General features: G+C 57.7%; 1 protein-coding gene across 1 annotated transcript; it reads left to right on the forward strand.

The window, feature by feature from the left end:
* Positions 1-234: 234 nt before the first annotated feature.
* Positions 235-14,411, forward strand: LOC113983388 (keratin, type II cytoskeletal cochleal-like; the record flags this gene model as incomplete). The annotated part of the gene is made up of 6 exons (XM_039389031.1): positions 235-627; positions 3,951-4,159; positions 9,538-9,598; positions 10,847-10,942; positions 12,857-13,021; positions 14,286-14,411. Coding segments are annotated over exons 1-6 (1,047 nt in total), but the record flags the coding sequence as incomplete, so codon positions are not given.
* Between the last annotated feature and the right edge of the window lie 2,082 nt (positions 14,412-16,493).

Consider the following 16,493-nt stretch of genomic DNA (forward strand, 5'->3'; position numbering starts at 1 on the left):
CCAGGTGTGTCCCTGTCCCTTCCCCGCGGCCCTTCCCTGCTCGGAGGGGTGGGCAGGCAGCCAGGCACACCCAGCTCGGCGGGCAGTAAAACGATCCCGCTGTCGCCCCGGGGCCAAGCCCAGCTCGCCCGGCCGATAAAAGGGGCGGCGGGAGGGACACCGCCCTCACTGCCCTGCGCCGCTTCGCCCCGAGCTTTGGCAAAGGTGCGGGATTCGGGAATACCCTCTGGAGCAGCCATGAACCGCTCCGTCAGCTTCAGCTCCCGCTCGGCCGCCGGCCCGGCCGTCACCCAAGTCCGGGTGAGCTCCGTGTCCTCCACCCGCGGGCTCGGCGGCCCCGGGCTCGGCCGCGCCGGCGGCTTCGGCAGCTCCAGCCTCTACAGCCTGGGCTCGGCCAGGAGGGTCTCCACGGCGGGGAGCGGCTCCTACAGCGTCCGCTCGGGATTCGGCCTCGGGAGCGCGGGACTGGGGGCCCTGAGCCCCGGCGGCATCCAGGAGGTGACGGTGAACCAGAGCCTGCTGACCCCCCTGAACCTGGAGATCGACCCCAACATCCAGAGGGTGCGCAAGGAGGAGAAGGAGCAGATCAAGACCCTCAACAACAAGTTCGCCTCCTTCATCGACAAGGTGAGGGCTGGGGGGGTGGTGGTGGAGCTCTGGGGGGCGCAGGTGGGACCCAAAATCTGCCCAGAGCTCTGGGGGAGCTGCCGAGCACCAAGAGGGACCCAAAATCTGCCCAGAGCTCTGGGGGAGCTGCCGAGCACCCAAAAATCTGCCCAGAGCTCTGAGGGAGCTCCTGAAACACCAGGTGGGACCAAAAATCTGTACGAGAGGGGACCCAAAATCTGCTCAGAGCTCTGGGGGAGCTGCTGAGCACCAGGGGGGACCCAAAATGTGCTCAGAGCTTTGGGGGAGCTGTTGAGGACCCAAACTCTGCTTTTAGAGCTCTGGGGGAGCTGCTGAGCACCAAATGGGACCCAAAATGTGCTCAGAGCTTTGGGGGAGCTGCTCAGCACCCAAAATCTGCTTTTAGAGCTCTGGGGGTGCTGCTGAGCACCAAATGGGACCCAAAATGTGCTTAACCCGGCTGGGAAATCCTGAACAGGCTCGGGATCAACCCTGAAGGATGGGGTGGGATAAATTCTTAAGGGCGTGGTGGGATTTGGTCTGTCCCCAAATTGGTGGAGGGACCCGGGGTGTGTCCCCCAGCTGGAAAAGGGAACTGAGGTGTGTCCCTCAACTGGAAAAGGGACCAGGGGTCTGTCCCTCAATTGGAAAAGGGACCAGGGGTCTGTCCCTCAGCTGGAAAAGGGATCAGGGGTCTGTCCCCCTATGGAAAAGGGACCAGAGGTCTATCTCCCAGCTGGGAAAGGGACCAGGGGTCTGTCCTTCAGCTGGTAAAGGGACCAGGGGTGTGTCTCTCAACTGGAAGGGGCCAGGGGGGTCCATCCCCCAGCTGGAAGGGGGACCTCACCCTCTGCACCCCAATCCCTCTCGTTCCTGGGTTTCTCAAAGCCCTGCTGGTTTGCCCTCAGAAAAGGGCTCTACCTCAGAAAAGGGCTCTACCTCAGGAAAGGGCTCTGCCTCAGAAAAGGGCTCTGCCCCAGAAAAGGGCTCTGCCCCAGAAAAGGGCTCTACCTCAGAAAAGGGCTCTGCCCCAGAAAAGGGCTCTGCCTCAGGAAAGGGCTCTGCTCTCAGAAAAGGGCTCTGCCTCAGAAAAGGGCTCTGCCCTCAGGAAAGGGCTCTGCCCTCAGGAAAGGGCTCTGCCTCAGAAAAGGGCTCTACCTCAGGAAAGGGCTCTGCCTCAGGAAAGGGCTCTGCCTCAGGAAAGGGCTCTGCTCTAAGGAAAGGGCTCTGCTCTAAGGAAAGGGCTCTGCCCCCAGAAAAGGGCTCTGCCTCAGGAAAGGGCTCTGCTCTCAGAAAAGGGCTCTACCTCAGGAAAGGGCTCTGCCCTCAGGAAAGGGCTCTGCCCCCAGAAAAGGGCTCTGCCCCAGAAAAGGGCTCTGCCCCCAGGAAAGGGCTCTGCCCCCAGGAAAGGGCTCTGCCCTCAGGAAAGGGCTCTGCCTCAGGAAAGGGCTCTGCCCTGCCCTGCCCTGCTCTGCCCTGCCCTGCCCTGCCCACCTTGGCTTTGTTGTGCCCCTTCCTGGACCTGCTGCTCCCCAAACCCTGGGGAAGGGTTTAAAAATCTGCTCCCTCCCCAGCCCAGCCCCGAATTCGGGGAGGGGAAGGTTGTTCCAGCAGGGCAGAGCTGGGTAAAGCAGGGACTGGTAAAGCAGAGACTGGTAAAGCAGAGCTGGGTAAAGCAGAGACTGGTAAAGCAGAGCTGGGTAAAGCAGGGACTGGTAAAGCAGAGCTGGGTAAAGCAGAGACGGGTAAAGCAGAGACTGGTAAAGCAGAGATGGGTAAAGCAGAGACTGGTAAAGCAGAGACTGGTAAAGCAGAGACTGGTAAAGCAGAGCTGGGTAAAGCAGAGATGGGTAAGGCAGAGCTGGGTAAAGCAGAGATGGGTAAGGCAGAGCTGGGTAAAGCAGAGCTGGGTAAAGCAGAGACTGGTAAAGCAGAGCTGGGTAAAGCAGAGATGGGTAAAGCAGAGACTGGTAAAGCAGAGCTGGGTAAAGCAGAGATGGGTAAAGCAGAGACTGGTAAAGCAGAGACTGGTAAAGCAGAGCTGGGTAAAGCAGAGCTGGGTAAAGCAGAGATGGGTAAGGCAGAGCTGGGTAAAGCAGAGACTGGTAAAGCAGAGACCGGTAAAGCAGAGCCTGCTGGGTGTGCCTGTGCTGCCCTACTCCTCCCCGAGCTGCCCTGCACCCCCTCCCTGAGCTGTCCTTTACCCCCTCCCCGAGCTGCCCTGCACCCCCTCCCTGAGCTGTCCTTTACCCCCTCCCCGAGCTGCCCTGCACCCCCTCCCCGCCTTGCACCGCCTGCTCTTGTGTAAACCCGGCTCTGGCATCCCCGAAATGTCCGGAATCCCGCCCTGGACTTGCAGGAACTGTCCGAGCCTGAGGTCTGGTGGTGGTTTCTGTGGAGTGTCAGCCCGGCAGAGTCTGGAAAAGGGAGCAGAAGCTGCTTATCTTTAATCCCTTGAAAGCCCCAGAGCCACAAACCTGGGCCCAGAGCAGCTCTGGGCCTTCCAACCCCCCTCTGGTGCTTCCCACCAGCCACCCACACCCTTGGGACACCCAAACCCTTGGGACACCTAAACCCTTGGGACACCTCCTTTGGTGCTCCCCACCAGGCACCCACACCTTTGGGACACCCACACCCTTGGGACACCCATACCCTTGGGACACCCACACCCTTGGGACACCCAAACCCTTGGGACACCCACACCCTTGGGACACCCACACCCTTGGGACACCCAAACCCTTGGGACACCCACACCCTTGGGACACCCAAACCCTTGGGACACCCACACCCTCAGGACACCCCTTTGGGTGCTCCCCACCAGCCACCCAAACACTTGGGACACATTCTTTGGTGCTTCCCACCAGCCACCCATGCCCTTGGGACACCCAAATCCTTGGGACACCCAAATCCTCGGGACACCCAAACCCTTGGGACACCCCCTTGGGTGCTTTCCACCAGTCACCAGAACCCTTGGGACACCCAAATCCTTGGGACACCAAACCCTCGGGACACCTCCTTTGGTGCTTCCCACCAGCCACCCAAACCTTTGGGACACCCACACCCTTGGGACACCCCCTCTGGTGCTCCCCACCAGCCACCCACACCTTTGGGACACCCAAACCCTTGGGACACCTACACCCTTGGGACACCCACACCCTTGGGACACCCAAACCCTCAGGACACCCAAACCCTCGGGACACCCACACCCTTGGGTCACTCACACCCCTGGGTCACCCCCCGCCCCATCCCAGCCCTCCCAAATTTCGTGGCTCATCCCCCCTTTCCCCCCCCTTTCCCCGACTGATGCCGGGTTCCCTTTCCAGGTGCGGTTCCTGGAGCAGCAGAACAAGATGCTGGAGACCAAGTGGACCCTCCTGCAGGACCAGAAAACCACCCGGAGCAACATCGGGCCCATGTTCGAGACCTACATCAGCAACCTGCGGCGGCAGCTGGACGGGCTGCTGGGGGACAAGGGGCGGCTCGAGGGGGAGCTCAAGAACATGCAGGACCTGGTGGAGGACTTCAAGAACAAGTAACGTGTCCCACCCCCCCAGCCCAGCTGCCAGGGAGGGCTTTTCCAGCCGGGAGTGAGGAGTTCAGGGCAGGGAAGCTGCCGGGGTGATCCCGCTCCTTGTTCCCGTGTGGGCGAGGGTCTCCAAACTCTTGGCTTTGCTTTGGGGCCTCCTTGGGGTTGGGAGGGAAACTCTGGGGTCTCCTCGGGGCTGGAAGCAGCATTTGGAGCTGGAGGAGCCCTGTGGGTTGCACAGGTTGGCAGGTGGTCCCTGGTTGTTCCAGGGGCAGGGAACGGAGCAGGCTGGGAGGTGATCCCAGTTCATTCCATGGGCAGGGAATGGAGCAGCCTGGGAGGTGATTCCCAGGAATGGAGCAGGCTGGGAGGTGATCCCAGTTCATTCCAGAGGCAGGGAATGGAGCAGGCTGGGAGGTGATCCCAATTCATTCCAGGGGCAGGGAATGGAGCAGTTGCCCGGCTTCCCTGCCAGGGAGGGAGGTGTTTTCCAACCGGGAATTCGGTGGTCAGGGCAGGGAAGCTGCCGGGGTTCTTCCCGCTCCTTGTTCCCATATGGGTGAGGGTCTCCAAACTCTTGGCTTTGCTTTTGGGGTCTCCTCGGGGCTGGAAGTGGCATTTGGGGCCTCCTTGGGGTTGGAAGTGGCATTTGGAGCTGCAGGAGCCCCAGGCTGGCAGGTGATCCTGGCCCGTTCCAGAGGCAGGGAATGGAGCAGCCTGGGAGGTGATCCCAGTTCATTCCGTGGGCAGGGAATGGAGCAGGCTGGGAGGTGATTCCCGGGAATGGAGCAGGCTGGGAGGTGATTCCCGGGAATGGAGCAGGCTGGGAGGTGATTCCCGGGAATGGAGCAGGCTGGGAGGTGGTTCCCACATGGGCAAGGGTCTCCAAATTCTTGGCTTTGCTTTTGGGGCCTCCTTGGGGTTGGAAGTGGCACTTTGGGGCTGCAGGAGCCTCGTTGGTTCCACAGGCTGGCTGATGATCCTGGCCCATTCCAGAGGCAGGGAATGGAGCAGGCTGGGAGGTGATCCCAGCCATTCCAGAGGCAGGGAATGGAGCAGGCTGGGAGGTGATCCCAGTTCATTCCGTGGGCAGGGAATGGAGCAGGTTGGGAGGTGATCCCAGTTCATTCCAGAAGCAGGGAATGGAGCAGGCTGGGAGGTGATCCCAGTTCATTCCGTGGGCAGGGAATGGAGCAGGCTGGGAGGTGATCCCTGGTTGTTCCATGGGCAGGGAATGGAGCAGTTCCCCGGCCTCCCTGCCAGGGAGGGAGGTGTTTTCCAGCCAGGAATTAGCCAGGAATTCGGTGTTCAGGGCAGGGAAGCTGCCGGGGTTCTTCCTGCTCCTTGTTCCCGTGTGGTCGAGGGTCTCCAAACTCTTGGCTTTGCTTTTGGGGCCTCCTTGGGGATCCCTGGTTGTTCCATGGGCAGGGAATGGAGCAGTTCCCCGGCCTCCCTGCCAGGGAGGGAGGTGTTTTCCAGCCAGGAATTAGCCAGGAATTCGGTGTTCAGGGCAGGGAAGCTGCCGGGGTTCTTCCTGCTCCTTGTTCCCGTGTGGTCGAGGGTCTCCAAACTCTTGGCTTTGCTTTTGGGGCCTCCTTGGGGTTGGAAGGGAAACTTTGGAGCTGGAGGAGCCCTGTGGGTTCCACAGGCTGGGAGGTGATCCCAGGAATGGAGCAGGGTGGCAGGTGATCCCAGCCATTCCAGGGGCAGGGATGGAGCGGGATGGAAGGTGGTCCTGGCTCATTCCAGGTGATCCCAGCCATTCCAGGGGCAGGGATGGAGCGGGATGGAAGGTGACCCTCCCCAGTTCCAGGGGCAGGGAATGGAGCAGGATGGCAGGTGATCCCAACCATTCCAGGGGCAGGGAATGGAGCAGGATGGCAGGTGATCCCAACCATTCCAGGGGCAGGGAATGGAGCAGGATGGCAGGAGATCCCAACCATTCCAGGTGATCCCAGCCATTCCAGAGGCAGGGAATGGAGCAGGATGGAAGGTGATCCCAACCATTCCAGAGGCAGGGAATGGAGCAGGATGGCAGGTGATCCCAGCCATTCCAGGGGCAGGGAATGGAGCAGCTGCCCTGCCCTTTTTCAGCCACTTTTCTGGGAGGAGCCCGGGAATAAAAGGCCCTTTGTCCCAGCCCGGCCCAGCCCGGCCAGGCCTGGAACGGGAGGGAAGGGAAGAATGGGAGGCACCGGGAGAACTGGATGGGGCAGGAACCGACAACAAACAACCCGGATAATCCCCAGGGCGTGGCCGGGGAAAGTCAATACCCGGAGATTCCCAAAGAACCGCTCGGGAATGGGGTTTGTCCCGGCCCTGCTCCTGCTCATCCACAGCCAGACCTGGTTGGTTCCCAGGGGAGTTCAATCCCAGATTTCAGCCCCGTTTCCCGTGGATTCCAGGGGCACATTTCCAGTGTATCCATGTGCACATTTATCATATCCATGTAAAGCCAAACCCTCTGGAGAAGGGAAGCGGAAATTCCTTCTGTGTGTTTAGGGAAAGTCAATACCTGGAGATTCCTGGGAATGCTTGGGAATGGGGTTTCTCTCCCTGCTCCTGCTCATCCACAGCCAGACCTGGTTGGTTCCCAGGGGAGTTCAATCCCAGATTTCAGCCCCATTTCCCGTGGATTCCAGGGGCACATTTCCAGTGTATCCATGTGCACATTTATTATATCCATGAGAAGTCAAACCCTCTGGAGAAGGGAAGCGGGAACTGGGAGCAGAGGGAGCAGGGATGCAGCACCTGGAATGCAGGATCTGCTTCTCCCCCTTTCCGTGGGGAGAATCCCATTTATGAACAGGAAACCCAAACCACAACCTGCCCCGGAGGTTCCCGTTCCCCCTTTTCCGTGGGTCTGGTTCCCACAGGAATTCCCAGTTAATTCGGGGGGGAGAGGAGGAGATTTCTGCACAGGAGGCTCCAGGGGATGAGATCCAGCCCCTCATCCAGCAATTCCAGACCCTGTTGGGGTCTCACTGCCCACGGGGGTCAGTGCCAAGGTGGGAGAGAGTCCAGGGGCTTCCCGAGGTACCTCGGGACAATATGGAATGGTTTAGGAAGGAATTCCTGGCTGGGAGGGTGGGGAGGCCCTGGAATGGAATTCCCAGAGGAGCTGTGGCTGCCCCTGGATCCCTGGGAGTGTCCAAGGCCGGGTTGGATCCCCCTGGGATGGTGGGAGGTGTCCCTGCCCATGGAAAGGTGGGATGGGATGGGATTTAATGCCCCTTCCGAACCCATTCCAGGATTCCTTGATTCTGGAGCCAGGTTGGGAGAGCTGGGAATGTTCCCCTGGAGAAGGGAAGGATCCAGGGAGAGCTCGGAGCCCCTTCCAGGGCCTGAAGGGGCTCCAGGAGAGCTGGAGAGGGACTGGGGACAAGGGCTAGAGGGACAGACACAGGGAATGGCTTCCACTGGGAAAGGGGGATTTAGGGGGGATATTGGGAAGGAATTCCTGTCTGGGAGGGTGGGGAGGCCCTGGGATGGAATTCCCAGAGAAGCTGTGGCTGCCCCTGGATCCCTGGGAGTGTCCAAGGCCAGGTTGGATCCCCCTGGGATGGTGGGAGGTGTCCCTGCCCATGGAAAGGTGGGATGGGATGGGGTTTAAGGTCCCTCCAACCCAACCCATTCCATGATCCCACGATTTATTGCCCATCTTGGTGGAGCTTCCCCCAGGAAAGGAGGAATTCTGTGTTTTTCCCTCTCTCTGCTCATCCCTCGTGTCCGCGGGTGCCGCAATCCCGGCAATTCCCGGCGTTTATTCCCTGCAATTCCCTGCCTGCGGTTCAGTGACCTCCGGAGGGACAATGTCCACGGATCCCGGGGGGAAGGGGAGGGGCCGGGAGGGCGAGGGAGCTCCTTTGGAAGGCAAATTCCAGGGATTGTGTCAACAAAGGGCGTTGCTCCGGCAACAGCAATTCCCAAACAAGCGGGGCAGGTGGTTCCCGCTCCGCTCCCGGGGTGACTTTCAGGATCCCGGGAGCAGCTGGTTGGGCTGGGGGGGTGCAGGGGCAGCTGATCCAGGGCTGCAAATCCGGGATTCTCCAGGAAAAGCAGCAGAGAGGGGGGTTTGTCTGCTGGGGATCTTCAGGGGAACGCCCGGAGAGCTGTAGGGGAACATCCCAAAATCTGTAGGGGAACACCCAGAGTGCTTTAGGTGAACAGCTGGAGGCTTTTAGGGGAACACCTGGGGATCTTTAGGTGAGCATCCCAAAATCTATAGGGGAACAGCCAGAGTTCTTTAGGGAAACACCTGGAATTCTTTCGGTGAACATCCCAAAATCTGTACGGAAACACCCGGAGACCTTTAGGTGAACAGCTGGAGTTTTTAGGGGAACACCTGGAGATCTCTAGGGGAACATCCCAAAATCTGCAGGTGAACACCTGGAGATCTTTAAGGGAACACCTGGAGGTCTTTAGGAGAACATCTGGAGTTCTTTAGGAGAACCCCTGGAGTTTTTTAGGTCAACACCTGGAGATCTTTAGGTGAACACCTGGAATTTTTTAGGAGAACACCTGGAGTTCTTTAGGGGAACACCTGGAGATCTTTAGGGGAACACCTGGAGTTTTTCAGGTGAACATCTGGAATTTTTTAGGAGAACATCTGGAATTTTTTAGGTGAACACCTGGAATTTTTTAGGTGAACACCTGGAGTTTTTCAGGTGAACACCTGGAGTTCTTTAGGGGAACACCTGGAGTTCTTTAGGAGAACACCTGGAGTTCTTTAGGAGAACACCTGGAGTTCTTTAGGGGAACACCTGGAGTTCTTTAGGGGAACACCTGGAGATCTTTAGGAGAACACCTGGAGTTTTTCAGGTGAACACCTGGAGATCTTTAGGGGAATCCCTGCAGACCTTCAGGTGCTCCCCCAAAGCAGGGATGTCCCGGGATCTCAGTCTGGGGGGGCTCTGGAGCACAGGGAGGACGATCAACACCCACCCTCAGCTCTCCCCGGGCCGGTGGCGCCTGCTCAGCTCCTGCAGGATATTCCCAAAAGCCTGGAAGGGGGAAGTGCAGAGTGGAAGCAGCGTCGGGAAGGCTCGGATGGGCACAGAGGAGTTTGTGGGATCTGGGGACACTTGGGGACACTTTGGGACACTTTGGGACACTGCAGCCCTCCAGGAGGGAGGAGCAGGAGCAGGAATCTCCTGCAGCACAGGGGGTTTTAAAGAATGTGGGAAAGCAGGGTGGGGAATGCTCTCCAGCTTTGAGGCATCAGCTCATCCCAACAGGAGCTCAGGGCCGGAGCTGGCACCTCCAGCCTCGGGAGGCCCAAAAACGGGGGGAGAGGGAAGAGAACTGGGATAGCCCTTCATGGGGACACTTTCCCTTTCATCCAGGCTCCAACTTCACAGAAATCCCCCTTTTTTTTTTGGCAGGTACGAGGACGAGATCAACAAGCGCGCGGCGGCTGAGAACGAGTTCGTGGTGCTCAAGAAGGTGGGATCCTGGGAATCGTGGGATCCTGGGAACCGTGGGATCCCGGGATGCTTTGGGTGGGAAGGGACCTTAAATCCCATCCAGTGCCACCCCCCGCCATGGGCAGGGACACCTCCCGCTATCCCAGGGGCTCCAATTGGCCTGGGACACTTCCAGGGACAGGGAACCATTCCTGGGATTGCAGCCCTTCTGCCCTCCCTGTCCCTACTCCGTGTTTACTCCTTGTCCCTACTCCGTGTTTACTCCTTGTCCCTACTCCGTGTTTATTCCTTGTCCCTACTCCGTGTTTACTCCTTGTCCCTACTCCATGTTTATTCCTTGTCCCTACTCCGTGTTTATTCCTTGTCTCTACTCCGTGTTTACTCCTTGTCCCTACTCCATGTTTATTCCTTGTCCCTACTCCGTGTTTATTCCTTGTCCCTACTCCATGTTTATTCCTTGTCTCTACTCCGTGTTTACTCCTTGTCCCTATTCCGTGTTTATTCCTTGTCCCTACTCCATGTTTATTCCTTGTCCCTACTCCATGTTTATTCCTTGTCCCTACTCCGTGTTTCCCTCTGTCCCTACTCCGTGTTTCCTTCTGTCCCTACTCCCACTTTCCTCCAGCTCTGCCCGAGCCCCTGAGGTTCCATCCTCAGAATTCCAAAGGTTCCATCCTCAGAATTCCAAAGGCAGCTCCCAGCAGCCCCCGAGGTCCCCCCGGGCGCAGGGAAGCGGATCCACATCCCAGGGGGATTCCTTTACCTGGAGCTTCCTTTGGGACCTTTCCCAAGGTCTCCCTGTCCAGCAAACAGGGATCCAGGGGATCCTCGGGATGCTCAGGATCCTCCCCACCGGCAGAATCAGATCCCAAGGGATCGGGTTCAGGCTCCAGTGTGTCGCTGGGGATCCTCAGGATGCTCAGGATCCTCCCCACCGGCAGAATCAGATCCCGAGGGATCGGGTTTAGTCCCTGGGGATGCTCAGGATCCTCCCCACTGGTAGAATTAGATCCCAAGGGATCGGGTTTAGTCCCTGGGGATGCTCAGGACCCTCCCCACTGGTAGAATTAGATCCCAAGGGATCGGGTTTAGTCCCTGGGGATGCTCAGGATCCTCCCCACCGGCAGAATCAGATCCCGAGGGATCGGGTTCAGGCCCCGGCGTGTCCCTGGGGAGCCTCGGGAAGCCTCGTTTGGGAGCCCCCAAAGCCTGGCTGGACTCCGACGGCAAAGCTTCCCAGTTCCCTGGATTATCCCTGTTTTTTTAGGATGTGGACGCTGCCTACATGAACAAGGTGGAGCTGGAGGCCAAGGTGGACGCGCTGACGGACGAGATCAACTTCCTGAGGGCTTTCCAAGAGGCGGTGAGGAAAGGAGGGCAGGGAATGGGGGCTGGGAATATCCGTGTGCTGTTCCCAGGGGTGGGAATGGGGGCTGGGAATATCCGTGTGCTGTTCCCAGGGGTGGGAAAGGGGGCTGGGAATATCCGTGTGCTGTTCTCAGGGGTGGGAAAGGGGGCTGGGAATATCCATGTGCTGTTCCCAGGGGTGGGAAAGGGGGCTGGGAATATCTGTGTGCTGTTCCCAGGGGTGGGAAAGGGGGCTGGGAATATCCGTGTGCTGTTCCCAGGGGTGGGAATGGCCACGGAGACGGGGCTCGCCCCTTCCCGAGAGCCTGGAATGAAGGGATTCCTTGGAATCGCCCTGGGCTGTGCCAGGGATTTCCCCCGGCCGGGGTGGGAGGGGGATTCGCTGCAAACAATCCCGGGACAGGCGGGATTGGTCGGGATGGGAACACGGGAAGGGGGAGCGCTGTAGGGCGGGGGGAGTTTGGGGTCTGGAAAAACGGGAAGCTGCCGGTCCCAGGCTCCTGCAGCTCCCCCGGGATCAGGGGTTGTTTGAGCCGGACCCTCCTCGGGAGAGGGGCTGGAATTTGGCCCTGGGTTGGTGCTCCCGGGCCTGGGACCAGCCGGGAATGTCGGGAATGGGGGATCGGGAGCTCCATTCCCGCTGGGTTCTGTTCCTCTGGGCTTCCCAGGGTCGGCTCCCTCCTCATTAGTGACGATTTGCATGGAGTTCTACTAATTAGTGACGATTTGGGTGGAATTCTCCTGATTATTGACGACTTGGATGGAATTCTGATTGTTGATAATTTGGATGGAATTCTCCTGATTATTGACAATTTGGATGGAATTCTCCTGATTATTGATGGCTTGGAAGGAATTCTGATTATTGATGATTTGGATGGAATTCTGACTATTGATAATTTGGATGGAATTCTGATTGTTGATGATTTGGATGGAATTTTGATTATTGGTAATTTGGATGGAATTCTCCTGATTATTGATAATTTGGATGGAATTCTGATTGTTGATAATTTGGATGGAATTCTCCTGATTATGGATGATTTGGATGGAATTCCAGTTACTGACAATTTGGATGGAATTCCAATTATTGATAACTTGGATGGAATTCTCCTGATTATTGATAATTTGGATGGAATTCTGATTGTTGATAATTTGGATGGAATTCTGATTATTAACAATTTGGATGGAATTCTCCTGATTATTGATGATTTGGATGGAATTCTTATTATTGATGACTTGGATGGAATTCTCCTGACTATTGATGATTTGGATGGAATTCTGACTATTGATAATTTGGATGGAATTCTGACTATTGATGATTTGGATGGAATTCTGATTATTGATAATTTGGATGGAATTCTGATTATTAACAATTTGAATGGAATTCTCCTGACTATTGATAATTTGGATGGAATTCTGACTATTGATAATTTGGATGGAATTCTCCTGATTATGGACGATTTAGATGGAATTCTGATTATTAACAATTTGGATGGAATTCTCCTGACTATTGATGATTTGGATGGAATTCTGACTATTGATGATTTGGATGGAATTCTGACTATTGATAATTTGGATGGAATTCTCCTGATTATGGACGATTTAGATGGAATTCTGATTATTAACAATTTGGATGGAATTCTCCTGACTATTGATAGTTTGGATGGAATTCTGACTATTGATAATTTGGATGGAATTCTGACTATTGATAATTTGGATGGAATTCTGACTATTGATAATTTGGATGGAATTCTGACTATTGACAATTTGGATGGAATCCTCCCGGCTGTTGATGCCTTGGCTGGAATCCTCCCACTCTGCCCCCCTTTCCCTCCCACCCGCTTCCCAAAGGAGAGGCCCTTCCGAACTCAGGGATCACAGGGGGGGGTGGAATGTTCGTTTTTCCCTGCAGGAGATCAACGAGCTGCAGGCCCAGATCTCCGACACCTCGGTGGTGCTTTCCATGGACAACAGCCGGAGCCTGGACCTGGACAGCATCATCGCCGAGGTGAAGGCGCAGTACGAGGACATCGCCAACCGCAGCCGCGCCGAGGCCGAGGCCTGGTACCAGAGCAAGGTGGGGAAGGGAAGGATCCAGGGACACCTTGGAGCCCCTTCCAGGGCCTGAAGGGCTCCAGGAGAGCTGGAGAGGGACTGGGGACAAGGGCTGGAGGGACAGACACAGGGAATGGCTTCCCACTGGGAAAGGGGGGATTTAGGGGGGATATTGGGGAGGAATCCTTGACTGCGAGGGCAGTGAGGGCTGGGATGGAATTCCCAGAGAAGCTGTGGCTGCCCCTGGATCCCTGGGAGTGTCCAAGGCCGGGCTGGATCCCCCTGGGATGGTGGCAGGTGTCCCTGCCCATGGAAAGGTGGGATGGGATGACCTTTAATGCCCCTTCCCAACCAACCCATTCCAGGATTCCTTGATTCTGGAGCCAGGTTGGGAGAGCTGGGAATGTTCCCCTGGAGAAGGGAAGGATCCAGGGAGACCTGAGAGCCCCTTCCAGGGCCTGAAGGGGCTCCAGGAGAGCTGGAGAGGGACTGGGGACAAGGGCTGGAGGGACAGACACAGGGAATGGCTTCCCACTGCCAGAGGGCAGGGAGAGATGGGATTTTGGGAAGGAATTCCTGGCTGGGAGGGTGGGGAGGCCCTGGGATGGATTTCTCAGAGGATGACCTTGGATCCCTGGAAGTGTCCCAGGCCGGGTTGGATCCCCCTGGGATGGTGGGAGTTGTCCCTGCCCATGGAAAGGTGGCACTGGATGAGTTTTAAGGTCCCTCCAACCCAACCCATTCCAGGATTCCATGCTGAGGATGCCTCCTTCCCACATTCCAAGGCCTCCCCAGCCCCTCAGTGCAGGGGAGGAGCTTCACCAGCCCCCAGAAAAGACCCCAAAGTCCCTTCCAGGCAGGATTGAGTTCCCAGTTCCCAGCGTTGCCCAGCCATGGGTCAGCCTGGCTGTGCCAAGTGGGAGAATGTCCCGGGCTTCCCGAGGTGCCTCGGGAGAACATTGTAGGACTTGGGAAGGAATTCCAGGCTGGGAAGGGTGGGGAGGCCCTGGAGTGGATTTCCCAGAGGATGCCCCTGGATCCCTGGAAGTGTCCAAGGCCGGGTTGGATCCCCCTGGGATGGTGGGAGGTGTCCCTGCCCAGGGCAGGGTGTGGAATGGGATGGGATTTAATGTCCCTTCCCAACCCAAACCATTCCCTGATTCCAGGATCCACATCTCTCCCAGTCCCTGTATCCCGTGTGCCATGAGGGCGAGAGGTTTTATCCCACTAATTAACCCCATCCTGACTGCTAATTAACCCCATCCTGGTCTCTGTTCCCCTCCCAGTACGAGCAGCTCCAGGTGACGGCCGGGAAACACGGGGACGACCTGAGGAACACCAAGAACGAGATCACGGAGATCAACCGGGTGATCCAGAGGCTCCAGGGGGAGATCGAGAGTGCCAAGGCCCAGGTGAGGAGCTGCAGGTCCTGATCCCTCTGGTGACCCCTGACAGGAGCCAGGGAACGGCCGGAGATGTGCCGGGGGGGTTTGGGATGGATTTTGGGAAAAGGTTCTTCCCCCAGAGGGGGGTCAGGCTCTGAACAGGCTCCCTGGGATTTGGGATGGATTTTGGGGAAGGTTCTTCCCCCAGAGGGGGGTCAGGCTCTGAACAGGCTCCCTGGGATTTGGGATGGATTTTGGGGAAGGTTCTTCCCCCAGAGGGGGGTCAGGCTCTGAACGGGATCCCCAGGGTTTGGGATGGATTTTGGGAAAGATTCTTCCCCCAGAGGGGGGTCAGGCTCTGAATGGGCTCCCCGGGATTTGGGATGGATTTTGGAGAAGGTTCTTTTCCCAGAGGTGGGTGGGGCTCTTAATGGGCTCCCCAGGGTTTGGGATGGATTTTGGGAAAGGTTCTTCCCCCACGGGGGGGGTCGGTCTCTGAACGGGCTCTCTAGGGTTTGGTCACGGCCCCAGAGCTCCAGGAGGGCTTGGACAACACCCTCAGGAGTTGGATTTGGGGATCAGTGGGATTTTCAGGCTTGGAAAACGCCCTCAGGAGTTGGATTTGGGGATCAGTGGGATTTTCAAGCTTGGCCAACCCCCTCAGGAGTTGGATTTGGGGATCAGTGGGATTTTCAGGCTTGGAAAACGCCCTCAGGAGTTGGATTTGGGGATCAGTGGGATTTTCAGCCCTTGTGCAGGGCCATGGAGCTGATGGCCCCTGTGGGTCCCTTCCAGCTCCAGGCATTCCATGATTCCAGGGGTGTTCCAGGGCTGTGGGTGTGACACAACCCCTGCACTTGGGGACCCTGGAGCTCCTTTTCAACCCTAAGGATTCAGTGACCTGGTGAAACATTTTGGGGGGGCTGTCACAGTAACCTGGTGAAGCATTTTGGGGTGACTGTCCCAATGACCTGGTGAAGCATTTTGGGGGGTCTGTCCCAGTAACTTGGTGAAGCATTTTGGGGGGGCTGTCACAGTAACCTGGTGAAGCATTTTGGGGTGACTGTCCCAGTGACCTGGTGAAGCATTTTGGGGTGACTGTCCCAATGACCTGGTGAAGCATTTTGGGGGGGCTGTCCCAGTGACCTGGTGAAGCATTTTGGGGGGTCTGTCCCAGTAACTTGGTGAAGCATTTTGGGGTGGCTGTCCCAGTGACCTGGTGAAGCATTTTGGGGTGGCTGTCCCAGTGACCTGGTGAAGCATTTTGGGGGGTCTGTCCCAGTGACCTGGTGAAGCATTTTGGGGTGACTGTCCCAGTAACCTGGTGAAGCATTTTGGGGGTGTTTGTCCCGCTCATCCCGAAGGATTCCAGTCCCACCGGGGCAGGAGGGGTGTTGTGAGGGATGTTGTGAGGGATGTGATCCCGACGGGAAGGTGGGAAGGTGGGGTGAGGAGGAGCAGGAATCAACCCCAGGATGGAGAAGGGGGGGATGCAGAGCCCGAGGGCAGGGCTGGGGTGGCCCCACACCTTCCTCCTCCTCCTGGGCTCGGCGCCCACTCCCCTTTTCCAGCGGGGAACACCCTGTTTGGGCACACACGGGAATTTCTGGGCGCTCTGTTTGCTCTGCCCGGGGGTTTTTATCTCCCTATCAGAGGGCTGGGGCCGGGCCGGGCACTGAGCGGCTCCCCCCGGGACCTGAGGCTGCTCTGGGGTAACCTGAGCTCCCCGAGCCGCTGATAAAGCCGGTGATTCATCCCCGGCTTTGTTTGGTTTCGGGGCAGGGAGGCCCCGACACACGCGGGGGTTGGAGCCAAGAGCTGCCCCGAGCGGCTCTTTGAGTAATGACCGAGAGCACAAAGCCCATTGTGAGCCCTTCCTGCCAAAGCCGGGTCCCGGGGAGGGGCAGGGGCACAGCCGGGGCTTCCAGCTCCGTGTGGGGCCTCGGGGCTGCTTTTGGGGTGGGACTGGGGGGGTTGGTGGCTCCAGGTCTGCTCCAGGTCCTGCTGCCCCCATCAAATGTTATCAGAGTCTGAGCAGCTCCCAACGAGCTCAGGGATGAATTAGGAGGTGCAGGGGCACAGCCGGGGGTTCCAGCTCCATGTGGGGCC

This window comes from Pipra filicauda, unplaced genomic scaffold (genome assembly GCF_003945595.2).
Source record: "Pipra filicauda isolate LSUMZ 115617 unplaced genomic scaffold, ASM394559v2 scaffold1243_size21113_pilon, whole genome shotgun sequence".
NCBI lineage: Eukaryota > Metazoa > Chordata > Aves > Passeriformes > Pipridae > Pipra > Pipra filicauda.